Source organism: Eumetopias jubatus, unplaced genomic scaffold, assembly GCF_037043125.1.
Source record: "Eumetopias jubatus isolate StellerSeaLion01/CBP00866 unplaced genomic scaffold, mEumJub1_p1.0 scaffold_7, whole genome shotgun sequence".
Classification (NCBI taxonomy): domain Eukaryota; kingdom Metazoa; phylum Chordata; class Mammalia; order Carnivora; family Otariidae; genus Eumetopias; species Eumetopias jubatus.
In genome coordinates, this window is record NW_028274813.1 from 11001836 (window position 1) to 11027578 (window position 25743).

The window sequence follows — 25743 nt, forward strand, 5'->3', positions numbered from 1 at the left end:
GAAAATATTTGCAATATATAAATCTAACAAATGACTCCTACCAGACTACATAAAAACAACTGTAAAACAATAATCAAGAAGTTTAAAATGCAGCTATCTGTGACCCAGCAATTGCACTACTGAGTATTTACCCCAAAGATACAGATGTAGTGAAAATAAGGGACACATGCACCCCAATGTTCATAGAAGCAATGTCCATAATAGCCAAAGTGTGGAAGAAGCCAAGATGTCCTTCAACAGATGAATGGATAAAGATGTGGTTCATATATACAATGGAATATTACTCAGTCATCAGAAAGGATGAATACCTACCATTTACATCGACATGGATGGAACTGGAGGGTATTATACTAAGTGAAATAAGTCAATCAGAGAAAGACAATTGTCATTTGGTTTCACTCATATGTGGAATATAAGAAATAGTGCAGAGGACCATAGGGGAAGGGAGGGAAAACTGAGGGAAGAAATCAGAGAGGGAGACAAACCATGAGAGACTCTTGACTCTAGGAAACAAACTAAGGGTTGCAGAAGGGAGGGAGATGGGGGGATGGGGTAATTGGGTGATGGCCATGAAGGAGGGCACAATTTGATGAGCACTGGGTGTTATATGCAATTAATGAATCATTGAACACTACACCAAAAACTAATGATGTACTATATGTTGGCTAATTGAATTTAAATTTTTTAAAAAAGGCAAACAATCTAATTAATGCTTATGTGAAAGATTTCATCAGGTACTTCATAAAATAAGATATCTGAATGACCAACAAAAATTTGAAGAGATACTCAACATCAGTCATCCAGGAAATGCAAATTAAAACTACAATGAGTTACACACCCACCAGAATAGCTAAAATTCAAAACACTGAGAGTTGCAAGTGTTAGCAAGGGTGTACAGCAACTGAAACTTTCATACATTATTGGATGAAATGTAAAATGGCATAAACACTTTACAGAGCTATTTAGAATTTTCTTATAAACCCTATGACCCACCAATTATACTTCTAGGTATATACCCAAGAGAAATGAATGCATATGCCCACACAAGGTTTGTATAAAATATTCATAGCAGCTTCATATATATTGGCCATAAACTTGAAACAAACCCAATGTACATGAATATCAGAGTTGAAAAATAAAAACTGGTATATTCATGGAGTGGAATACTTACTTAGCAATTAAAAGAACTACTAATATCCTCAACGACGTAGATTAATCTGAGCAACAGTCTGTGAGTGAAGAAGTCAGACACGAAATCTTTGATCAGACACAAACATACTTTGATCTCCACTTATATGAATCCCTGAATTATATGAATATAGGAAATATATATAAACAGGAGCAAAGACTACATCAAGGTGGAAGAGAGGGCACTGATTAGAAAGAGTCATGCTGTTACTTTCTGGGGGTGATGGAAACATGCTAACATCTTTATCTGGGTGATGATTAAATGAGCATTATACATTTGTCACAATTGATCCAGCCATATACTTGATACTTGTGCATCTTGCTATATATAAAATATGCCTTAATAAAGTACTATTATCACTAACAAAAGAGAGATAATGCCTGACAATTTCCCAAAACTCAAGAGACACCAAGCCATGAAGTCCTATGAATCCCCCAAAAAGACAAACATAATAATACCACAACTAGATAGTAAAGCTGCTGAAAAATCAAAAAATAAAGAAAACCTACTCTCACCAATGGATAGATCATCCAGACAGAATCAATAAAGGAACAGCAGATTTGAACGCTACAGACCAAATGGACATGATAAACATATACAGAACATTCTATCCAACAACAGTATAATACACATTCTTCTCAAGCACACGTGGAACATTTTCTAAGATAGACCATATATATATAGGGCACACATACATAGATAGACCACAAAACAAGTCTTAGCAAATTCAAGAAGACTGAAATCATACCACATATCTCCTCTAACCACAATGGCACAAAACTAGAAGTCAATAAAAAGAAGAAAAGTGGAAAATTCACAAACACATAGAAATTAAACAACACTCTCTTGAACAATCAATGGATCACAGAAGAAATTGAAGAGGAAATAAAAAAGTTTCCTGAGACAAACAAAAATGGAAACATACCTATGGGATGTGGTAAAAGCAGTTCAAGGAGGGAAAATCATAGCAATAAATGACTACATTAAGAAGCAAGAAAAATCCCAAATAAACAACCTAACTTCACACCATAAGGAACTAAAAAGAACAAAATGAGCCCAAAGTCAGCAAAAGAAAGGAAATAATTAAGAGTAGAGCAGAATAAGTGAAATAAAGAACAGAAAAATAATAAAAAAGATTAACCAAACTAAGAATTGCTTCTTTGAAAAGATAAACAAAACTGGCAAATCCTTAGCTATACTAACCAAAGGAAAAAAGAGGGAAGACCCAAATCAACAAAATTATAAGTGAAAAAGGAGACATTACAACTGATACCACAGAAATAAAAAGGAGCATAAGAGGCTACTGTGAACAACCATATGCCAACAAACTGGACAAACTAGAAGAAATGGAATTAATTTTTAGAAACATACAACTTACCAAGACTCAATCAGAAAGAAATAGAAAATCTGAATAGACTGATTACTAGTAAGGAGATTGAATCAGTAATCAAAAACCTCCCCATGAACAAAAGCCCAGAACCAAATAGCTTCATTGATGACTTTTACCGAACACTTAAAAAAGAAAACACCAATCCTTCTCAAACACTTCCAAAAAATCAGAGAGGTTGGAACACTCCCAAACTCATTTTATGATGCCAGCATTATCCTGATACCAAAACCAGAAAAAGACACTATTAGAAAAGAAAACTACAGGCCAATATCCTTGATTAACATAGATGCAAAAATTCTCAGTAAAATACTAGCAAACCAAATTCAGCAGCACATAAAAGTATTATTTTCCATGATCGATTGGGATTTGTCCCTGGGATACAAGGATCACTCAGCATATGCAAATCAATTAATGTAATATATCACATTAATAGAATGAAAGAAAAAAATCACATATTCATTTCAATAGGCACAGAAAAAGTTCTTGACAAAATTCAACATCTATTCATGCTAAAAACTCAAACAAGGCATACAAGGAACATATCTCAACATACTAAAGGCCATATATGACAAGCCTATAGTTAACCACATACTCAACAATCAAAGGTTGAAAACCTTTCCTCTAAGATCAGGAACAAGACAAGAGTGGCCATTCTCACCACTCCTATTAAACTCAGTACTGGAAGTCCTAGCTAGAGCAATCAGGCAAGAAAAAGAAATAAAAGGTATCAGAACTGGAAAGGAAGAGGTAAAATTATCTCTATTTGCAGATAACATGATATTATATAGAAAATCCTAAAGATGTAACCAAAAATCTGTTAGATCTAATCAATGATTCAATAAAATTGCAGGATGATTTCTATACACTAACAATGAATTTTCTGAAAAAGAAATAAAAACATTGATCCCATCTACAATAGCATCAAAAACAATAAAATACTTAGGAATAAATTTAACCAGAGAGGTGAAAAATCTCTATCCAGAAAACTGCAAGACATTAATGAAAGAAATCAAAGACACAAATAAATAGAAAGGTATTGCATGTTCATAGAGTAGAAGAATTAATATTATTAAAATGTCAATACTACCAAAAGCCACCTATAGATTCAATGCAACCCCTATCAAGATTTCAATGGCATTTTCTACAGAAGTAGAAAAAACAGTCCTAAAATGTATATGGAACCATAAAAGACCCCAAATAACCAAAGAAATCCTAAGAAAGGAGAACAAAACAGAAGGCATCACACGTCCTGATTTCAAACTATACTATAAAGCTATAGTACACAAAACAGTATGGTATTGCATAGAAACAGACAAATAGACCAATGAAACAGAATCAAAAGCCAAGAAATAAACTGAAGTATATATAGCCAAGTAAATATTTGACAAGGGGTCAATAATACTTCAATGGATAAAAGACAGTTTCTTCAATAAATGGTGCTGGTATAATTTGATATTCACATATAAAAGAATGAAACTGAACCACTATCTTATACCACTCACAAAAAATTAACTCAAAATTTATTAAGGACTTAAATGTAAGACCTGAAACCATGAAACTCTTATTAGAAGATGCAGGAATAAACTCCTTAACATGGGTCTTGGTAATGATGTTTTTGGATACAACACCTAAAGCATAAACAACAAAATCAAAAATAAACAAGTGGGACTACATCAAACTAAAAAGCTTCTGTATGGCAAAAGAAACAACAAAGCGAGAAAACAACGTACAGAATGGAAAAAGTATTTACTTACAAACCATATATCTGATATATATATATAATATATATATCTTATATATATTATATATATATTATATAAAATATATAAAGAGTTCATAGAGCTCATTAGCAAAAACACAAATAACCCAATTTTTAAAACGGGCAAAGGACTTGAATAGCTGAATGGACATTTTTTAAAAGCAGATATACAAAAGGCCAACAGGCACATGAAAATTTGTTCAACATCGCTAGTCGTTGGGGAAATGCAAATTATCTCATCTCACACCTGTTAGAATGGCCATGATCAAACAGACAAGAGATAACAAACACTAGGATGGATGTGGAGAAAAGGGATTCCTTGTACAGTGTTGGGGGGACTGTAAATTGGTACAGCCATTAAGGAAAACAATATGTAGTAACCTTGAAAAATTAAAATAAAACTACCATATGATCCAGCAATTCCACCTCTGGGAATATATCCAAAGGAAATGAAAGCACTAACTCAAAAAGATAGCTGCATCCCCCATGTTTATTGCAGCATTATTTACAATAGGCAAGACATGGAAACAACTTAAGTGTACATCATGGATGAATGAATAAAGAAGTTGTGATATGCACACACAATGGAATATTATTTAGCCATGAAAAATGAGGAAATCCTATCATTTACAACAACATGGATGGACCTTGAAGGCATTATGCTAAATGAAATAGGTCAGACAGAGAAAGACAAATACTGTATGATCTTACTTTAAAAAAAAAAAAAAAACTCAGAAAAAGAAGTCAGATGTGGTTACCAGAGGTGAAAGGTGGAGGAAGGGGGAATTGGAGGAGGGTGGTCAAAAGGTATAAATTTTCAGTTATAAGACAAATAAGTACTAGGGATGTGATGTACAACATGATGACTACAGTTAACACAGCCATATGATATATAGGAAAGTTGTTAAGAAAGTAAATCCTAAGCATTCTCATCACAAGGAGAAATTTTTTTCTTTTCATCTTTCTTTTCTTTATATTGTATCTATTATGAAATGCGGGATGTTAGCTGAAGCTGTCATGATAATCGCAATATATGTAAATCAAATCATCATGCTGTATGCCTTAAACTTATACAGTGATACATCAATTATTTCTCAATAAAACTGGAAAAAGATATTTTTTTTTAAATTTCAACCAAGTAGAAAAAAAGAAAATTTTTCTAAATAAAGAAAGGCAGTTTGGGGCACCTGGGTGGCTCAGTCAGTTAAGCATCTGCCTTCGGCTCAGGTCATGATCCCAGGGTCCTGGGATCAAGCCCCACATTGGGCTCCCTGCTCCGCGGAAAGCCCGCTTCTGTCTCTCCCTCTGGTGCTCCCCCTGCTTGTGTGCTCACTCGCTCTCTCTCGCTCTCTCTGTCAAATAAATAAATAAAATCTTAAAAAAAAAAGGCAGTTTACTTTCAAAAGAGCAACAATGATAGCTGACTTCTCAAAAGAATCAATGAAAATGAAAAGATCATGAAATACCTTCAAACTGTGAAAATAAAATCACTGTCATAGAATTCTATATACTGAGAAAATAGCTTTAAAAAATCAAGTCAAAACAAAGATATTTCAAACAAACACCGAGAAAATTTATCCCCAGCAGAAGGGCACTAAAGGAAATATAGAAAAGTTATTATTAAGGAAAAAATAAATAAAGCCCAGATGGGAGCTTAGAAATATAAAAAGAAAAAAAGCACCAGAAAAAAGAAAATTGAATGAATAATGACTTCAAAGAACAATAATTACATGTTTTAAAATTATAAAAAATAGAGCATAAAAGTATAGATGGAAGTTTGGAGGGGGCAAAAAAAATGTTAAAGTCTTCTATCATTTTACAGGAAAAGGCTAAAAGTACTATTTTATACTAGACATTGATAAGTCCAGAATGCCTGGTATAATCTCTAGGGTAAAGATTAAGAGAATACAGAAGACTGAGTAACTCAGTAAGACAGAATGCTTAAATATGCTCATTCAGTGCAAAAGAGGCAAAAAAGAGAAAAAAGGGAACACAAAAGAGGCAGGAGAAATAAAAAGCAAACAGAAAAATGGTGGATTTAAAATCAAATATGCCAGTAATTAGATAGATAGATAGACAGACAGACAGATATGAACTAAGTGCTCCAAATAAAAGGCAAAAATCATAAAAATTGAGTTTAAAATATAGAACTGCATGCTGCTTACAAGACACATGAAAATATAAGAATATAAAATAGTTGAAAAAAAAGGGTGGACAGTTAAACTATGCAAACACTCATGAAAGCTGGCATATCTATATTAGTCTAAGACAAAGTAGATTTTAACACAAATAAACATTACTAGAGATAAAAACATGCATTTCATAATGGTAAAGGTTTCAATTCACCAGAAAGATGTTGCATTCTAAATTTGTATGCAGTCTTCAAACTTATACAGCAAATACTGATAGAACTACAGGGAGGAATACACAAATCCACAATCATAGTAGATGTTTAAATTCTATTCTTAGTAACCAGGAGAAGAAAAAGACAAAAATACGTAAAGATATAGAAGATTTAACTACACAATTAAGAAATTTTATTTTACATATATAGAACACAATATCAAACAACTGCCAAATACAAAGGTGTTTTTTTTTTTTAAGTACACAGAACATTAAAAAATGACCACAGGCTCAACCCTAAAAAAAGTGTAAAAAGTGTTAAAGGAATGAAATAATTCAAAGTATGTTGTCTGGCCACAGAGACATCAAGCTATAAATCAATACAAAACTTCACAAGGAAAATCCCCATATGTTTAGAAATTAATCATCATCCTTCTAAACGGGTCAAAGAAGAAACCATGAAGGAACTTAAAACTCAGCATAGCACAGCAGGTTTTAGCCAGTGCAGTTAAGTCAATAGACATAAAGACTTAAGGACTGAAGAGGAGACATTAAACTGCTATTATTCAGCAATAATATAACTGCACACATGAAATTTTTTTTAAACTTCAAATAAATTATTAGAATTAAAAAGTGATTTAGCAAGGTTGCTGGATACAAGATCAATATACAAGAATTAATTGCATGTCTACATACTAGCAATGAAGAGTTAGAATAAGTAATTTATTAAAGATACATCATTGACAATAACATCAAAAAATAAATACCTAGGAACACACTACATGAGATATAGGCAAGTCATCTACAGAAAACTATAAAGCAGCACTGAAGGAAACTAAAGAAAGCCTAAATAAATGAGATATACTTCTAGCACATGGACTGGAAGATTCAATACTATAACGATGTCAGTTCCCCAAACTGATCTATAGATTCAAGGCAATCTCCATAAAAATTCTAATAGTTTAGGTGTGTGTTTCTGTGTGTTTAATTTAGCAAATAGCTAGGAATAATCATGAAAGAGGAAGAAGAAAATAAGGAGGAGGAGAAAGAACAGGAAGAGAGAAAGCAGAGAGAGACAATGAAGAGAACAGCAATTACAACAAGGTAGAAAGACCCGCACTGAAGGATATAAAGTTTTATTATTAAACTACATTAATTCAGACAGTGTGGTTTTGGGAAAAGGAAAAATATACCAATTAAACTAAGTAAAGAATCCAGAAAGAGAACCATCCTTAAATAGACACCTGATTTATGACAAAAATGGTACTAGCAGTAAGAAAAGGGAAATCTTTTCAATAAATGATGTTGAGTCTACTGATTATCCATAGAAGAAAAAAATTGACCCTTACCTCACACCATACAGAAAAATTAATTTTAGATACATCTAAATGTACAAGGTAAAAAACAAATATTCTAGAAGATAACAAAGAATAATATCATAACTTTGGTATAGGGAAAGATTTTCTTAGGATATAAAGAAAAAGATTGCTAATGTGATTACATTAAAATAAGAACTTCAGCTCATCGAAAGTCATCATTTACAGAGTAAAAAAAATAAGAAAAGATATTTTGCAACATATGTTATTGACAAAGACTATATAAAGATACCCAAATAGCCAATAAATACATGAAAAATTGCCCAACTTCATTAGTAATCAGGGAAATGCAAATTATAGCCACAGTAAGATACTTCAACATCCCTTGAAAATTGCTAAAATTCTGAAAACAAAATAAAGTATTGCCCAAAATGTGGAATATAGACAAAAAGAACTCTCATATACTGGTAATGGGAGTATAGATTAGTACAACCCTTTTTGGAAAACTGTTTGCAAACAAAATTAGATATATGCAGGGGAGGGGGAGATGAAAAAAATTAGATATATGCATACCCTCTGATTCAACAATTCCACCCTCTGCATATACCTAACAGAGGTGTGCGCATGCGTGCATAGAAGGACGAACATCCATAGAAGGATGTTCACAGCAGAATTACTTTTAACAGCCAAAACGCAGGAACCCAAATATCTATTAATAGTAAAATCAATACATCCACTGAGGTACATTCATTTTGTAGAATATATATATAGCAATAAAAATGAATGAAACACAGTTATGCTCAACCCATAGACAAATCACACACACACACACACACGCGCGCACGCACATGCACATGTGTGTGCGCACAAACATACAAATAAATAATATATGATTCCATTTATATACAATTCAACAATAGGCAAAACTAATCTTTGATGTTGGAAGTCAACTTAGTGGTTACTTTTGGGATAGAAGGAGAAGGTAATCATGGTGGTAAACATGGTGGAGGATGTTCCCCGTAATTTGTGTGTTTTTCCACATGCGTATAACGTACAAATATAAAAGGTTTAAAACACTTTTTAAAGCTTGTGGAAATAAAATAACAAAAAGATAAACAAGAACTCAATAATGGAGAAGTTGCAACATAAAAGGTAGAACTTCTGGCACATGTATACAACTCAAGAATCCAACAGTACTAATATAAAGTTAGGTATCTGGTAGCCTAGACCAAAGTCTAACCTTGTAGTGCTTATCTTTAGTTATTCTTTACCACGTTTGCAACAAACTGTCTTGGAAATGTATCTTGTGCCACATCTTTTGGTTCATAGTTCAGACAGAAACTATACAACAACTGGTGCTGATCTAAATTATTTACTAGTTGAGACACAGTCACCAAAAAAAGGCTAAATAATTTCTTTCTCCCCCCACAGAAGCAGAGCTTTATAGAACAACATAATGGCTATTTCCATTGCCAAGAAACTTCCTGTAATTTTTGCATCTTTAAGACTCATACTTAATGACCAAAATAACTGAAGTAGTTTTTGTTCTTGATAAATAGCAATAAGCCCAAAAGAGGCAAACACTGTAGATTACCAAATCCTCAGTGTTTGATCTTCTTCATATAAGCTCTAATTATTCCTATGTTACTATGCTTAAAAAGCAACAAATAACTTATATACACATACATGTACAGTTAAACTAATGGTCAATTACTAACAATTATTAAATCTACATGGCTAAAAGTGTGTTCATAGTATTATTCTTTAAACTTTTCTGTATTTTAAAAATGTCACAATAGAAGCTTGGGATGGAAACCTTGTATAATTATATACAATATGAACTCCTTTTGTTTTAAAATATGCATCAAAAAAACTAGAGAGAAATATACCAAAATGTTAACACTGGTCATTTCTAGGTAGCAATATTTTTTTCCTTATTATATATTTCTATAATTTTTCTAAAAGTAAAGTTTCCTTTTAAAAAATTAATTTTACTTTTTAAAAAAGAAATAAATCATTCAGAAAGTATATAAAAGTTGCTGGTCCCTAAGAAAGTATTTTATCTTTGAGTTTCCAAGCCCATAAAATTCTGTATCCATATAATTTTTATCATTAAGAATAATGTATATTTAGAGTTGGAGTGACATCTAAATACTGATGATACCCTTCAGTGCATATTTCACTGTGGCAGACATTGTAGAAAATTTCTAATGCTCCAGCTAAAGTTTAACAAAAGAACTGAATTGACAGAAGTGATGTCATACTGTTAGAACAGGAAAATATGGCTTTTCAATGAAGATAATCTAAGTTCAAATTCAAGCTATGTTCCTTTATTATCTGTGTGAATTTAGGGATGTCACTCAAATTCTGTGTCCCACTCATCACCTGCAACATTAAAACAAGAAAATCTACCTCTCAAGATTTTTTTTTTTTTTTTGAGGACTGAGAAAATGTCTATAAGACCCAATAGGATGCTTGGTCCATAACTGTGTTCAGATGGGAAAAGGCTAAAATATTGAGATAGAAGCAACTAGAACAATGTCTGACAAACAGCCAGTGCTAGATAAATAGTAATATATGGACCAGAACGATTGATTTTTTTCCAATGATCTCTTGTTTCCTGTACAGAATGCCATGATCCACTAAAATGGGGATTCCAAGAGAGTTGCTTCCCCAGGACCTTGGACAGTACCTGGCAGGTAGCAGGACATAATGCCACACGGTTGAAAGAATGGAAGTGGGTGGAGGTATGATCACAGGAATGGACAGAAGGATGGATGCCAGTAGACAGAGACATCTTGTTCAGGTAGGCTAAGAGAAGAAGAAAGAGTCGCTCTGATCTTTGTAGGCATAGACTGAGCTATTCTGGGGAGAGAGGTTCGGCTGGCTCTTCCCAGAGGGTACTGTCACAGGAGTAAACGGAAGCCACTGTCAGTTTGCGAGGCTTCTGGGATATTCTGAACAGACAAATCTCACTGTGTTGGTTTCTCCCTTTAAAACCTGTCGGTGGTTTCCCAATTCCTTCACAGGCCCTGCCAGGCTTTCTGCTTATCTCTAGCTGCTCTCCTCCTGTCACTCCATTGTCTGGCTACACATAACATTTTCCAGTTCCTAAATGGGATCATGCTATCTCTGGCCTCCAAGTCTGAACCCATGCTATTCCTTCTGCCTCAAATCTACATTTTATCCACTCATGATTCACTCTCCCTTTGACATCCAGAGTGTGCATTATCTTTCAGGTATCGGCTTACCTGTCACTCACTTGAAAACCTTCCTTGACAACTTAACCCTCCCCAAACCTGCCCACCATCATGGGAGTTCAGAGGCCCCTGCTGCATATTTCCACAGGTCTCTGTATTTGTTCTACCTTAGTACTTACTACACTATAAAATGGTTTCCTGGTCTTTTCCAGAAAACTGGAATGTACATGCCAAGATATTAGTGATTTGGGTCTGCTTTTTTTCATTGCTTTACCACTCAGTGGCTAGAATAACACCTGGCTAATAGTAGACAGTTCATAAATATTTGTTGAGTAAGTGACTCAATTTCCATCTCCAAATTGCATTAAGCTCCATGGGGTCTGGTTCTGAATTGGATCTTACATCATCAAGAAATAGGCCTGGCTCATAAAAGAAACTCTTCAAATATTTATCAAGTAAGTAAATTTCATTTGATACCAGTTCTCCATTCATATATCATGTAAATGCTTATTTCAGGGATCTACTGAGAAGAAGTTGAATATTTCAGTCATTCCATCTATGTTATTAATCTTCCAACTTTTTTCCTGTTTTTACAAATTATCCACTTAGCAACACTTAAGCATTCCCTACTATCCATGATTTAAAATGCCAGTGATACCAATTTCCATTTGTTAAAAAGGTACTATTTACCTTCATTGTTTTAATTAACATTATTGCTACCAGTAAAGCCAATATTATTTGTTCTGAATTTAGAATAAGTCCACCAAAGACCAATAAAGCCCAAAAAACAGGTGTTAATATCTCTAACATTTGGCTTTAATCAGGAACATAAATCAGACACCTGAATTAAATTAAATCCCCTTTGAACCAGCTCAAATCACCTTTGGAAAGACAATACCAAGAAAGGAGATTCTCAGAGCATCAGTGCAGAATCTCACAATAACTCAAATAAAAGCTAACCTTGCCAAAATATCCCCCTCGCCTATTTTCATAAAAATATATAGACAACTAAATGGGGGGAGAGGGTAGTCAGGGGCATCAGAAACTCCGTCAGCCATAGGTTCCCTCTTTGATTTTACAATATGTAAACATAAACAACACATAGGACCTGACACTTGTTTGTTTTTTGGTACGTGTAAGCCTTTACATTCGAATTCAATGTCTATTTCTTAGTTATTAGTTATACAAATATGCACTGATTGTTGACTCTTCCTGTCCAACTAGACAGGAAGGGTCACTTAATTTTTATTTAGCATATGAACTGGTAATGTCAAATATGCAAGTCTTCTTAACCAAGCAGAATTAGCCAGTTGGGGTTTTGCCAAATGGTGGGCAAATCTGCAGCAACACCCACTGTTCACACGTCTGATTAAGGTTAGCCATAGTTAGAACCCCAGTCCAGGTGTATCGCAAGCAAGACTGAGACTTGGGCAATTTGCTATGGTGTCATAGAGGCTCTTGAAATCAATTTTCATCCATGTATTTTATACCACCCAGTTTCAGAAAGGGTTAATGACAATATCTAAAGGCATATAAATAAAAATCCAGCCAGATTTTAAAAAAAATAAGAAATCGGTAAGGTAAATGTGGCATAAGATAAATAAAAATGGGGCATGACAGGGTTATTTCCTCCTTACCTGTGTACTGCAAGCCCCTGTATTCACTTATTGCCCCAGGAGGCTTTAAATTGGGCCAGTAATGGAACAACATTTGCACAGCTGGAGGTTTCACCTGTGAAGGCCCGTAGGCTATTACATACAAAAGATCCTAGAGGAAGCAGGAAGTGTACTTTGACTTAGCATCATCAAATAAAGATGAAAATCGTTCATTCAACATTACCAAAGCAGTGTAAAATCCAATAGAAGCGTTGAGTGGTTCCTTCCCCACCCCCCACCCCGCCCCCGGCATCTCATCATCCAGGTGTGCTTCTCAGATGAGATCATATTAAAATATCATTTTTTATTATTTATTTATGGGTCCTGTAAATAAGCACCTCCCCTCCCTTCCAGGTAAAGATCAAACTACACTGTCTTTTAACAAATTCTTCTCTACTCCAGGTTAATGTTAAAAGAGAACTTTAGAATAGCATGAACCAGTTTGCCAAACACTGCATTTTTCACATATTTTCCTAAAACCCATTTCTTAACAATCCACATCTCCTATTTGAAAGAAGACAGGTTCTCGAGCAACATTTCGAATGAAATAAAATTGCCATGTAATATAGTATTTGCTAAATTCTAAGAATAAGAGCTATCCAATTACTTTTTCTGTCAGGCCACTGTGTTCTTCAAGTATCATTTCTGCTTTAAATAATAAATTAACCAGGAAGGAAACAATTCCAGGTCCTGCCACATCAAAATAAAAAGACATCAATAAATTCGACCTGTTTTAATAGGCAAAATATTTTCACTCCATTATATAAAATGGGTTTGTGGCTATGAGTTAAATTTGGCCCAAAACTTACTTTCCAGACTTCTTGCTTATATTTCATGAGGCATTCCAATAATTGACAATGATACACTGTAAGGAAGAAAATATAATTTGAACACAAATTATAAACATCAGATAAAATATCCTTTGAGATATAATAATATATTAGTAAGACTTTTTATCTAATCATCAAATTAGAAGTGACTTATTTCCGAAAGAATGAAACTGGACCACTATCTTTACCCGTACATAAGAATAAACTCAAAATGGATTAAATGTGAGACCTAAAACCATAAAACTTTTAAAAGAAAACATAAGCAGTCATCTCTTGCACATGGGCCTATGCCACATATTTATGGAAAGGTCTCCTCAGGGAAGAAAACAAAAGCAAAAATAATCTATTGGGACCACACCAAAATAAAAAGCTTTTTTGCACAGCAAAGGAAACCATCAACAAAACAAAAAGGCAATCTACCAAATAGGAGAAGATATTTGCAAGTAATATATCTGATAAGGAGTTAATATCCAGAACATATAAAGAATTTACACAATTCAACACCAAAAAAAAAAAACAAATAATCTGATTAAAACATGGACACAGGACCTGAACAGACATACAAACAGCCAAGAGACACATGAAAAGATGCTCAACAGCACTAATCATCAGGGAAATGCAAATCAAAACCACAGTGAGATACGTACAACCTCTTATCAGTCAGAATGGCTAGTGTCAAAAAGACAGGAAATGACAAGTGTTGTTAAGAATGTAGAGAAAGGGATGCCTGGGTGGCTCAGTTGGTTAAGCATCTGCCTTTGGCTCAGGTTGTGATCCCAGGGTTCTGGGATCGAGTCCCACATCGGGCTCCTTGCTTAGCAGGGAGTCTGCTTCTCCCCCTGCCTGCCACTCCCCCTGCTTGTGCTCTCTCTCTCTTTTTCTGACAAATAAATGAATAAAATCTTTAAAAAAAAAAGAATGTAGAGAAAAAGGAACACTTCTGTACTGTCGGCAAGAATGTAAATTGGTACAACCCCTGTGGAAAACAATATGGAGTTTCCTCAAAAAATTAAAAATAGAAAAATACCATATAATCCAGTAATTCCACTATGGGTATTTACCCAAAGAAAACAAAAACACTAATTCAAAAAGATATGTGCAACCCTATGTTTATTGCAACAGTATTTACAATAGCCAAAGTATGGAAGCAGTCTACGTGTCCATCAAGAGCTGAATGGATAAAGAAAAGGTGGTATATCATATATAAAGTGGAACATTACTCAGCCATAAAAAAGAATGTAATCTGGCCATTTGTGACAACATGGATAGACCCAGAGGATATTACACTAAGTGAAATAAGTCAGACAGGGAAAGACAAATACCTTATGATTTCATTTACATGTGGAATCTAAAAATCAAAACAAACGAACAAACAGAAACAGACTCATAAATACAGAGAACAAACTAGTGGTTGGCAGAGGGGAGGTGGGTGGGAGGATGGGCAAAACAGGTGAAGTGGATTAAGAGGCAGAAACTTCCAGTTATAAAATAAATAAGTCACAGAGATGAAAAGTACAGCACAGAGAATACAGTCAATAATATGGTAATAATACTGTATGTGACAGATGGTGACCACACTTATTACGGTGAGCACTGAATAATGTACAGAATTGTCAAATCACTAACTCATACACCTCAAACTAATATAATTGTATGTCAGCTATACTTCAATAATAAAATTTTTTAATAATAAAAATTGTCAATAAAATTAAAAATGACTTATTTCCTTATAGTATTCATACATTTCAAAAATCATGTAAGCCCTTGACTTTATCAAGCTTTTTACTAAGATCCTTCATCTTTTTAACAAAAGAAATATTAAGGACAATCCCTAGTAATAATAATTATATAATATAAACATACATCAATGTAATCAAGAACTACACAGGGGGGAAAAAATGCCTAATAGCAACATTTACTGAGTGTTCATTATGTGTCAGGTATTGTGCTAAAAGCCTTACACATATTATCTCATAACCACCATGTTGCAGTGAGGAAACCTACTTAGCTTAGTTTCCTATCTTGCTCAAGTTTAGACAGATAGCAAATGAAAGACTGATGGATTAGCACGGGAGTCTTTCATCACTCAGGCACCAAGTCGACCTCGTTGAGGAATTCTTAGAAGCTACGAAACAGCAAGCTTCTTTCATTTGCTCATGTTTACTTGGGGAAAAAAGATACCTCCACCAAGTTAGACACCTGTTTTATATCTTCCCGAATCTGTCATCCAACCCTGTCATAGCCCTGAAGCAGGTTTCACTTTAGTCACTGATGACCTCTATGTCATTCAACTCAGCAGACATACTTCAGTCTGCCTTTTACTTGACCTTCAGCAGCATTCAGTGCTGCGGACTCCTGTCTCCTTTTCAAAACACTCTCTTCCTTCGACTTCATGACTAACACTCTCCTATTACTTGTGGCAGACACTGTTGTTGCTACTCAACTGCTATCAACAACCCTTCTTCCTTGTCCATCCCCCAATGCACAGACCACAAAGCAAGATACTTCCTCAGACCCCCATGGAGCTAGCGATGGCTGTGTGACTCAGTTCTGGCCAGTAAGACAGTACAGATGTTCCAGGCCACTTTCTCTTTCTCCATATGTCTGTCACACAAACCCAGTTCAGAGCAGTCCCCTGACTGCCCCATGAACAGACCTGGAGAGTCCCTTTGTGTAAACTGCTTGCCCTCCCAGATTGCCACCCCCCACTTACCCTATCAATCAAAACGTTATCCATATTTTAAGACCCATACTTTGCTCAAGGGGCACAAAGATTTCTCTGATCATTTCAATCCATAGAGTTCTCTCCATCTGATGAATTAATACTACCTATAGTATTTATTTTGTACTTTTCACATACTACCTTACATTGTAAATTAATGATTTATGTGAATATGCTTAATACTTCCAAAGAGACATAAGCTCCATAGCAAGCACTATGCCTTACGCTTCTGGGTGGTTTTTCACAATGTCTAGCTCAGAGCCGTGAACAAAGGACTTAGTTAGTTGAACAAGGTCTGTGCACCACCCTTGATATGCCATGGGCTACAAGGACCAAGATGCTACTTGCTGCCTCCCCACAAAAATTCAAAGAAAATGGAGCCCTACCACTGGGTCCCTGAGACCCCCCTGGTGGGTATCACCTCACTCTTGACACTTTCCCACAACACAACACTAGTTGTGGGTCCCAAATGTCATTTTTAGCATGGAAGAGCTGGCTACAAACATTCTCCATGAACAGATGAAGATACAGATTTGGAAATAAAAGAAGTAACGCAGTCTGATCATAGTGGTTCCCAGCGAAACACTCGAATCCAAGAAGAAAATGGCAGATCATAGCAATTTGCATTGCTCTTTATTGAGCATTTACAATATGCCCGTCCCTATGCAAGGCAAGCACCTGACATACACCAAACTCATCAAACGCTCATGACATGTTAGGCACTATAGGAATAGTTATTCCCACTTCAGAAATGAGGAAACTTGATCTTAGGGAAGTTGACAGTTAACACTAACTAGCAATTTTCTGGTGAGCTCAGACATGAACCCACAGACCTCTAACCTCAAAGCACATGATTTTAGGCCCCCTGCTTTACTGCCTCCCAACTTAGAAACTAGGACCAAAGCCTCAGGAGGAAACTTCAACTTACTAGACTCCAAATGAAGGGTGTTTTGGAAATACAATATATAAGAAATATAAATGACATTTTGAGGGTCCTCTAAGCCAGAGTGAGATATGAGATAGAACTTCCAAAAATTATATATTTGAATTACTCATACAATGACTCAATTACTCAAGGCACTTCATATTTAAAGGGTAACACTCCAAACAAAAAAGCATTAAGATTTAAACATGAAACATTCTTTCTGGGGCACCTGAGTGGCTCAGACTCTTGGTTTCGACTCAGGTCATGATATCGGGGTCATGGGATCAAGCCCTGCCCTCAGGCTCTGCGTTCAGCACAGAGTCTGCTTGAGATTCTCTCTCCCTCTCCATCTGTCCCTCCTACCCTCTTACTCTCACTCTCTCTCAAACAAATAATCTTTTTTTAAAAAATGAAACATTTTTCCTCACCCTGTGTCAAAAACTTAATTATTATTTATAATGTAATTAAGTAGAAGGCTGAAAACAGTGCCACCAAATTTGTTCACTTTCCAAATCAACAATAAATGAAAATTAAAACTGAGTTCACATCTTAGCATGTGATGCCAACAGTCAACCCCTTTTTAGGTCAGTTTCCCAAAGTTCCTATGTAATTATACTGATGAACGGAAATGAAACCTGTCCAAATCACTACTTATTGAAGAAATACAAGTCAAAACAATATATTATTTTTTGTCTGTCTAACAGAATATAAATTTTACAGTACTTGATGACAGGTTACAATGTACTCTCATATATAATTAGTGACACTACTAAAATTTTTTCAAGTCCCTTAATTCATTAACCCCTCTTTTATGAATTTATTCTAAGGAAATAATCAGAAAAATAGTAAAAAAAATTATGCTCAAGGATACCTGTGTGACATTAGAGTAGCAAATTCACAAAATATTAACAGTGGTTATCTTTAATCATTAGAATCCCAGTGATTTTTATAGTTCTAATTTAACTTATTCCTATACACTTGTACTCAATTTCTAATCAATGTCCTAAAATTATGTCCCCAAACATTCTAAAAATATCACTAGCCAGTAAGATTACTGCTAATAACAAAGACAAGGGGAAGTTATTTCAACTCAAAAGTCTGTCTTGTAACACATCTCCTTTGGTCTATCCACCAAGAGGAGGTCTTCTCACATGAGAATTTCTAGCCTACTCACTTCATATCTTCTTTAATAATTGTTTTTGAAATTAATCAAGCCACTCGAATTTCCACTGACCTGGGTTGGATGTGTATTGCATTGCAATCATTAGCATGGATGATGCAGACAGATTAACGTGGGCAGGAACGCCTTCTCTCCTTGAAGAACCCACTGAAACAAAACATTATTTCATTAGATACAATTAATCTATATATATAATTCTTATTTTGCACATAGTGTGAGAGCTGGGAAGATACTTTTTTAAAAAAAAGTCTCAACCAATTCAATGGCTGTTTTGCACAAATAAAACCACAAAAATCTGGCCTAGCATAGAAATGCCGCAACTGTCATCATCAATGGCAAACATTTTGTGAGAATCTACAAGAAGCAGAAACAGTGCCAGAGGTGATGTAACGGCTTTATCAGAGATGTACTTAGATGTGATCTCTGCTCCCAAGATGTTTATACCTAGGTGGAAAAGAAAGGAAAAACAAAATCTTCCACGTGCCCTAAAGGAATGTCGAAGGTTATCCCAATAAAAGTAAAAATACGCAATGAATCATGGAACACTACATCAAAAACTAATGATGACTGTATGATGTCTAACATAAATAACATAATAAAATTAAATTAAATTTAAAAAAACGTAAAAATAAAAGGTGTATTTATTTTGAACCTAACTTGAATGTGTTAACTTTTAGAAAGGCAGATGAAATAATAGTCTGCTTATAATGGGGACCTTATTAATTCAGTCACACATAGAAATTTCAAATCACGTTATTATAAAAAATTATATATTAACTTAAAAATTATTTTCAACTCTCACAGATCATGAAACAGTTTTATTCAAACCTTCACATGTAAGTCATCAGCAGCATCTCCATCACCATGAGAATAACTTTTTTAGCTTTCCAGAGCTTACCATCTCCATATCCAACTGAGTTGTTTGAAAGAAAGCACTTTTTGAATCTGTGAATAACACTGTCACTGAACATTTTATCCTGTGCCACAAGTATTCAGTTACAAAGCAAGCTGGTTTCTTCCAAACTCATCTTACAGCTGTGTATCCATGGTCTCCACATGATAACCACTTACATCCTGCTTTTAAGACATCCTTAAGTGGCTTGTTTACAATGACATCCAACACTATATTATATTTCTTTCTCTCTCCTTTTTAGTGGCATATCAGGTAACTCCAAGTAGCATTCAAAACTAACACCGATGGAGGTCATTCAAGATCATACTCCAGAAAGTTGTTGTCTCCAAAGAGTACTTTATTATTCTAACCAGTAATTGAGAGAGGGTCCACATGGGAGAAGCTTTAAAATTACTCAAATATAAAATGAATTCCTTTTCTCAGGGATAATTGCAGAAGTAGGAGAAACCTCTTCTTATAGTTAGGCTTGTGTGACAAATTGTCAAGAAAGCATGAACAGAATGGTGTCCCGTGAGTATGACACCCTCCATTAGCCAACTCTCAATGTCCTACACACAATGGAGAAAACCACTTAATGTGGGCAACAACAAAAAAGCAGATGACCCACAAATCTGCTTTATTTTATTTTATTTTACATTAAAGTGCAGTACATGGAAATAATATCTCACCTCCATCCATAAAGAATAAGGCAACTTATAATAAAACACATGTATGAAAGAACCATTAAAACATGACTATAAGATTTGTCATATAATAACAGAGGGAAAACACAGAAAATTTAACATGATTCTATTCTTTTCTTCGCATGAAAGACTTTGAGTGCCACAATAGAAATAAGCAAGCAAAAAACTAAAACAGAGGTATCATTAGTTTTATTCAGGTTCCATTTCCCTGAATTTGCTTTTATTAATCACTTGCAGCTGGGCTGCTTCTACCCCACCAAGCAGGCGAGAGTCGGGTAGATAAACTAGTTTGGCTGTGCAATATAAATGAGTATTAATAATTATACAAAGATATGCAGATCAGGTCAATGCTCTTAGATGGTAAAGTTGGTCAATCAAGTGTGATTAATCAAGTAAAGAGAACTTTGAGTCAAATCCTAAAGAACAAGATGCAGTTGTTCTCAGACTTTAGCCAGGGAGCTTGTTCAAATTCAGCTTTAGGGCTCATATCTAGAATCTAACTCTGTCAGTTTGGAAGCAGAAAAGCTTTAATAAGCACATCAAGTGGTTGGGTTTTTTTTTATTTTGTTTTGTTTTTTTAATTTATTTGACACAGAGAGAGAAAGAAAGCAGAAGCAGGGGGAGCAGCAGAGGGAGAAGCAGGCTGCCTCCCTGCTGAGCCGAGAGCCCCATGAGGCTCCATCCCAGGACCCTGGGATCATGAACTGAGCCAAAGGCAGTCACTTAACCAACTGAGCCACCCAGGCACCCCACATCAAGTGGTGTTGACGCAGGTGGGCCCTGAGCCTGGTGGCAGGAGCATCACCAGAGCGGAAATAAGAAAGGTATCCAGGTGTGGGAGGGAGAACTGCGTGGCCCTTTGCCCTTTGTTTAAGGAGGTGTGGGGGTTGGGGAAGGAAACTCTTATCTCTGACATACTGGAGGAAAAATAATTACATATATTTAAATAATTATATACATATACATATATATGATCCTCTTGGGACAAGGGTTTTTACCTTTGTTGAAATTCATCTAAAACTTTTTAATAACAAACGTTTCTAAAAAAAAAAAATAAAAACTATAAAGGGAGCCTGAGAATCCCTGTGCCTGGAGGCCTTTAAAAATGGGAGAAATGCCCAAAATGTCTCAATGATTTAGGTGAGGTCTATTTGGAGAAGAGCCCAAATGGCTCAGTGACCTTTGGCTGTCTCTTTTACCCCTACAAATCCATGCTCTCCCTCAAGTGTGGTCAACCACAAAGCCAAAAGCATTCCCCTGGCTCAAGCCCTAGGAAACTGGCTCCAGCACCTCTATAAACAGACAGTGCCTTGCAGTTGCTTAGCCTTCTAACAGACTGAATAAAATCACTGCAATTCTAATTAATAAACATGCACAGGCACACATGATTTATTGAATCTTGGTAAAAAGGCATGCATGATGTAAACAGATGTGCAGCTTGTCCCCATGAGGGTATATAAAGCCAAAGCTACATACAATGGAAGGAAGAAGAGAATTAATCAAAATAAGAAAATTTTACACTTAATATTGTGCTCAGGAAATATAATTACAAGTTTTAAGACCTATTTCTTGATTCTCCTGGCACCACCAGAATAACCATTATCAGCATCCCTTTCCTCTATGAGCAATAACAATTCCTTAATCTGTTCCTGCATTTTATAGTTCCTATTGTACTATCATGTATAGCTCTTATATGATTCTCACCAAAAGAAACAAATAAGTAGGGGTGCCTGGGTGACTCAGTCGATTACATGTCCAACTCTTGATTTCACTCAGGTCATGATCTCACGGTTGTGAGATCCAGCCCATGTCGGGCTCCATGTTGGGTGTGGAGCTGCTTAAGATTCTCTCTCTCTCTCCCTCTCCCTTCCCCCCACGCTGCCACCGCTTGTACTGTCTCTCTCTCAAATAAATAAATAAATAAAGCTTAAATAAATAAATATATGGGGAAAGCCATTTTATAAAAAGGAATCAGACTATTTGCATGAGAGCACCAACTTAATTATTAGAACTACAGCCCAAGTCACTTGACTTCACAGGCAATGTTCAAAATTCACTTAAAAATTCAATATTTTTTCCATACCTCCTACGTACCAGGCATTGTCTCTAGAGACAGCCATAAACAAGACAGGCAAGCCGTTGTCCTTATGGAGCTTAAATGCTCAAGCTATGCCATCCAATATGGTAGCCACTAGCCACATGTAGCTATTTAAATTTAAGTGAATTAAACTTCAATTAAATTACAAAGTCAGTTCTTCAGTCTCATTAGATACATTTCAAGTGCTCAGGTGCCCTGTGTGGCTAGTGTATTAGCACAGAAATTTATAAAACATTTCCATCATTGCGGAAATTTCTACAGACAATGCCATTCTAGAGGAACAGGCAAACAACCGTGAAGAAATACAAAGCAGGGCAAAGGGATAGGTGGAAAGTGATGGAAGGTTCTGTTTCAGTTTGAGGGTAGGGAAGGGCATCTCAAAAGATAAGACATTTGAGCCGAGACCTAAAGAGAGTGAGGAAGAATGATAGGACCATTTGGGAGAAGGCCTCCTGAGACAGAGGAAAATCCTCGTGTCTTTACGGAATTGCAGAATGGCCAATGCAGACTGCACGGAGTGAACACTGACGGGGCAGTAATGAAGTAACAAAGTCGCAGCAGTAGCCAGAGCACAGAGGGCCTTGTGGGCTAAGGAAGGACGCTGAATTTGATTGGTCAGAGTGACGGAATGTGATGTAGGAAGTGACGTGGTCTGGTTTACGTGTTCGGAGCTTAGCTCTGGCTGTTGGGTGGAAAACAACTGTAGGGTTGCTAAGAGTAGAGGCAGGGAGACCAGTTCAGAAACTACTAGACAGGTCTGGGTGAGAGATGGCAGTAAGGAGTAGTCTGAATTGGAATATATTTAAATAAACCCTACTAGCCTTATACTTTTGTAAGGGGTAAAGGTATAAGAGTCATCTGGAAAGAAGAAACACTTTCTGGTGCCATACAACAAAACCATTTCCTGTGCTTTGCCAGATTGCACTGCCCACATTAGCAAGTGTTTTGTTTGTGTAAGCAGAGGTATTTGAGAAAGGGTTTGAGTACAAGATACCTGTGCCTTCAGAAGGGCATATCAGTTCAACATAATGGGAAGACTGAGACACCATGACCCGAAAGTCAGTGCAGCATTAAAAGATGTGCAGACTGCTAAATAAATGAAAATCACAGAGATAAGATTGCCCATCAACAACGCAGAGGTGGGGGCACCTGGCTGGCTCAGTTGGCAGAGCATGCAACTCTTGATCTCGGGGTTATAAGTTCGAGACCCATGATGGGTGAAAAGATTAGTTTAAAAGAAAATGCAGAGGTTCTGTCAGATTCTATGAGATCAAAGCCTATTATAGCCATTTTTGTTTATTATACAACAAACTCTAGGGGAAAAAAAATCCCAAGCCCCAGAGGCTGGCCCCTTTTCTCCAGCAATATTTAAGACAATAAAACTTCAGGACAACATGTGAGTATGAGCAGAATATTGGAATTAGTCGCAATGAGATTTGACATGTCTGTCATATGTCTACGGGTTTGGTCTGTTATACATTTGTCTAACGTGATACAATATCCAAAGGCCATTCCTGTATGTTATCTCATGGTCTTCACAACAAACATGGGGTGTAGGCAGGGGAGATCATGATTATTCACAATTCCACAGCTAAAGAAACTGAAGTTTGATGAGGTTAAGAGATCTGCCAAGAATCAAAGGACTAAAGAATTCAGCTCTTCTATTTCTATTCCAAAACATTTTCACCAATACAAACAACAAAGTTCTTACAGTATAATAAGACCTACTTTATAAAAAGGATCATTATCTAATAAAACAGGTTTCATATATAGAAGACTATTAAAATGTCATCAATACGTTGTGTTGGGTTCTGTCTTTTTTCCTATATATTTATTAGTTTTTGGAGGATCATAGAAACATCACACGCATCCTCTATAGTAGTAGTAGAACAAAAATGATCCAGGGCCAATGGTCTAGAACCAGATATTCAATTAAACCACAGGATTGCTTTGAAGTCCAATGCAAAGATCTGAATGAACATTTATTTTTCCTAAGGGCAAATGACTTTTTGAGGAAATTTAAGTTGCATGAGACTGCACAGTCTGGGCTACCAAGATGCACTAGAAGGGTCTTTTACTGATATCATTGCTCATTGATATCACTGAAATAATATAGCCTACATCAATTAATGTTAATTTGGGATCTGCTTTTCTCTTCTCTGCCAACATCCCTATCATCTGCCCAACATCCATATTTTAATTTGGTCCACAAATCACAAATCCCCTATTGGAAAAAAAGGTTTCCATGGTGAAATACTAATGATTTTTTCAATTCTTAGTAATTCTTTCATATATTTTTTTTTTAATAAACAAAGCCTACTGCACACACTTGGAATACAAAGAAGTGTATCTTATTTATGGAAGGAGTTAAAAAGCAAAGGTTATGTCAAAGGAAATTTTGATAATAAATTGCAGTTTTCTCTGCAGCACCTCAAAAGGAGTTATTTAAAATAAAGGCACGGTACTCGGTTTATTTTTTATTTTTTTTAAAGATTTTTTATTTATTTATTTGAGAGAGAGAGAGAATGAGAGAGAGAACCCAAGAAGGGGGAGGGTCAGAGGGAGAAGCAGACTCCCTGCTGAGCAGGGAGCCCAATGTGGGGCTCGATGTGGGGCTCAATCCTGGGACTCCAGGATGATGACCTGAGCCGAAGGCAGTTGCTTAACCAACTGAGCCATCCAGGCGCCCCTTGGTTTATTGACAACAATGACGGGAAAGGTCTAAGTGATAAACATGCAGAGCCCTTACACTGACAGAGCTGGGATGCTTCATTTGATCCACTTCAGAGCTCAGAGCTTCATATTCTAGATTCTTAATGATACAAACATTTAAAAACTGTCCACATTTTACATTTCACCTTGCAAACACCACACCAAGGAGAGAAAAGCCTTCTTGTCTTGACGACTTTTGTCAAGTACTTGGAAAAAGCAACCTCCTTCATCCTAACCTCTCAGTCCTGAAATAAAAACATCCTGGAAGAAGTTAAATGCTCCCCTCTCTCTCATTTGGGTCAGAATTTCTAGACACTGAAGCAACTTCCAAAGACAGAAACAACATGGATGCAGGCAACAGACACATTCTCACGTCTGTTCGTTTTCACGTGATTAATCTGGAACCCACTCCCCTCTCTCTTTGGATCTGTGTCTTTGCAAAAAAACAAATACAAGAGAAACACCTGAATCGTTTAATAGAATGTGCCTTTAAAGGGTATTACTACCATTTACTTTCAGAGATTTAAAGGTGACAAAAACTGGCTACTCCCCAACCCACGGGCATGGTAACAAGAAGCGGAAGTCAGGAGTAAGAAATTGAAACCAGGGCGCCTGGGTGGCTCAGTTGGTTAAGCGACTGCCTCCGGCTCAGGTCACGATCCTGGAGTCCCGGGATCGAGTCCCACATTCGGGGGGAGGGTGGTCTCGGGGTGGGGGGGCGAGTCTGCTTCTCCCTCTGACCCTCCCCCCCTCGTACTCTCTCTCTCTCTCTCTCTCTCAAATAAATAAAATCTTAAAAAAAAGAAACTGAAACCAGAGCGACGAGAT

At 36.0% G+C, this 25743-nt stretch overlaps 1 protein-coding gene across 4 annotated transcripts in view; it reads right to left on the bottom strand.

Annotated features, from left to right (window-relative positions):
* The window catches only part of UNC79 (unc-79 subunit of NALCN channel complex), a 209195-nt gene that overhangs the window by 169625 nt on the left and 13827 nt on the right, over positions 1-25743 (bottom strand). For all 4 annotated transcript variants that reach the window (XM_088025012.1, XM_088025014.1, XM_028101287.2 and 1 more), the window contains 3 exons: positions 18564-18656; positions 13662-13717; positions 12835-12964 (listed from right to left, as the gene is read on the bottom strand). In XM_088025012.1, coding sequence (XP_087881138.1) covers positions 12835-12964; positions 13662-13717; positions 18564-18656 — 279 coding nt within the window. The remainder of the gene's footprint in view (positions 1-12834; positions 12965-13661; positions 13718-18563; positions 18657-25743) is intronic.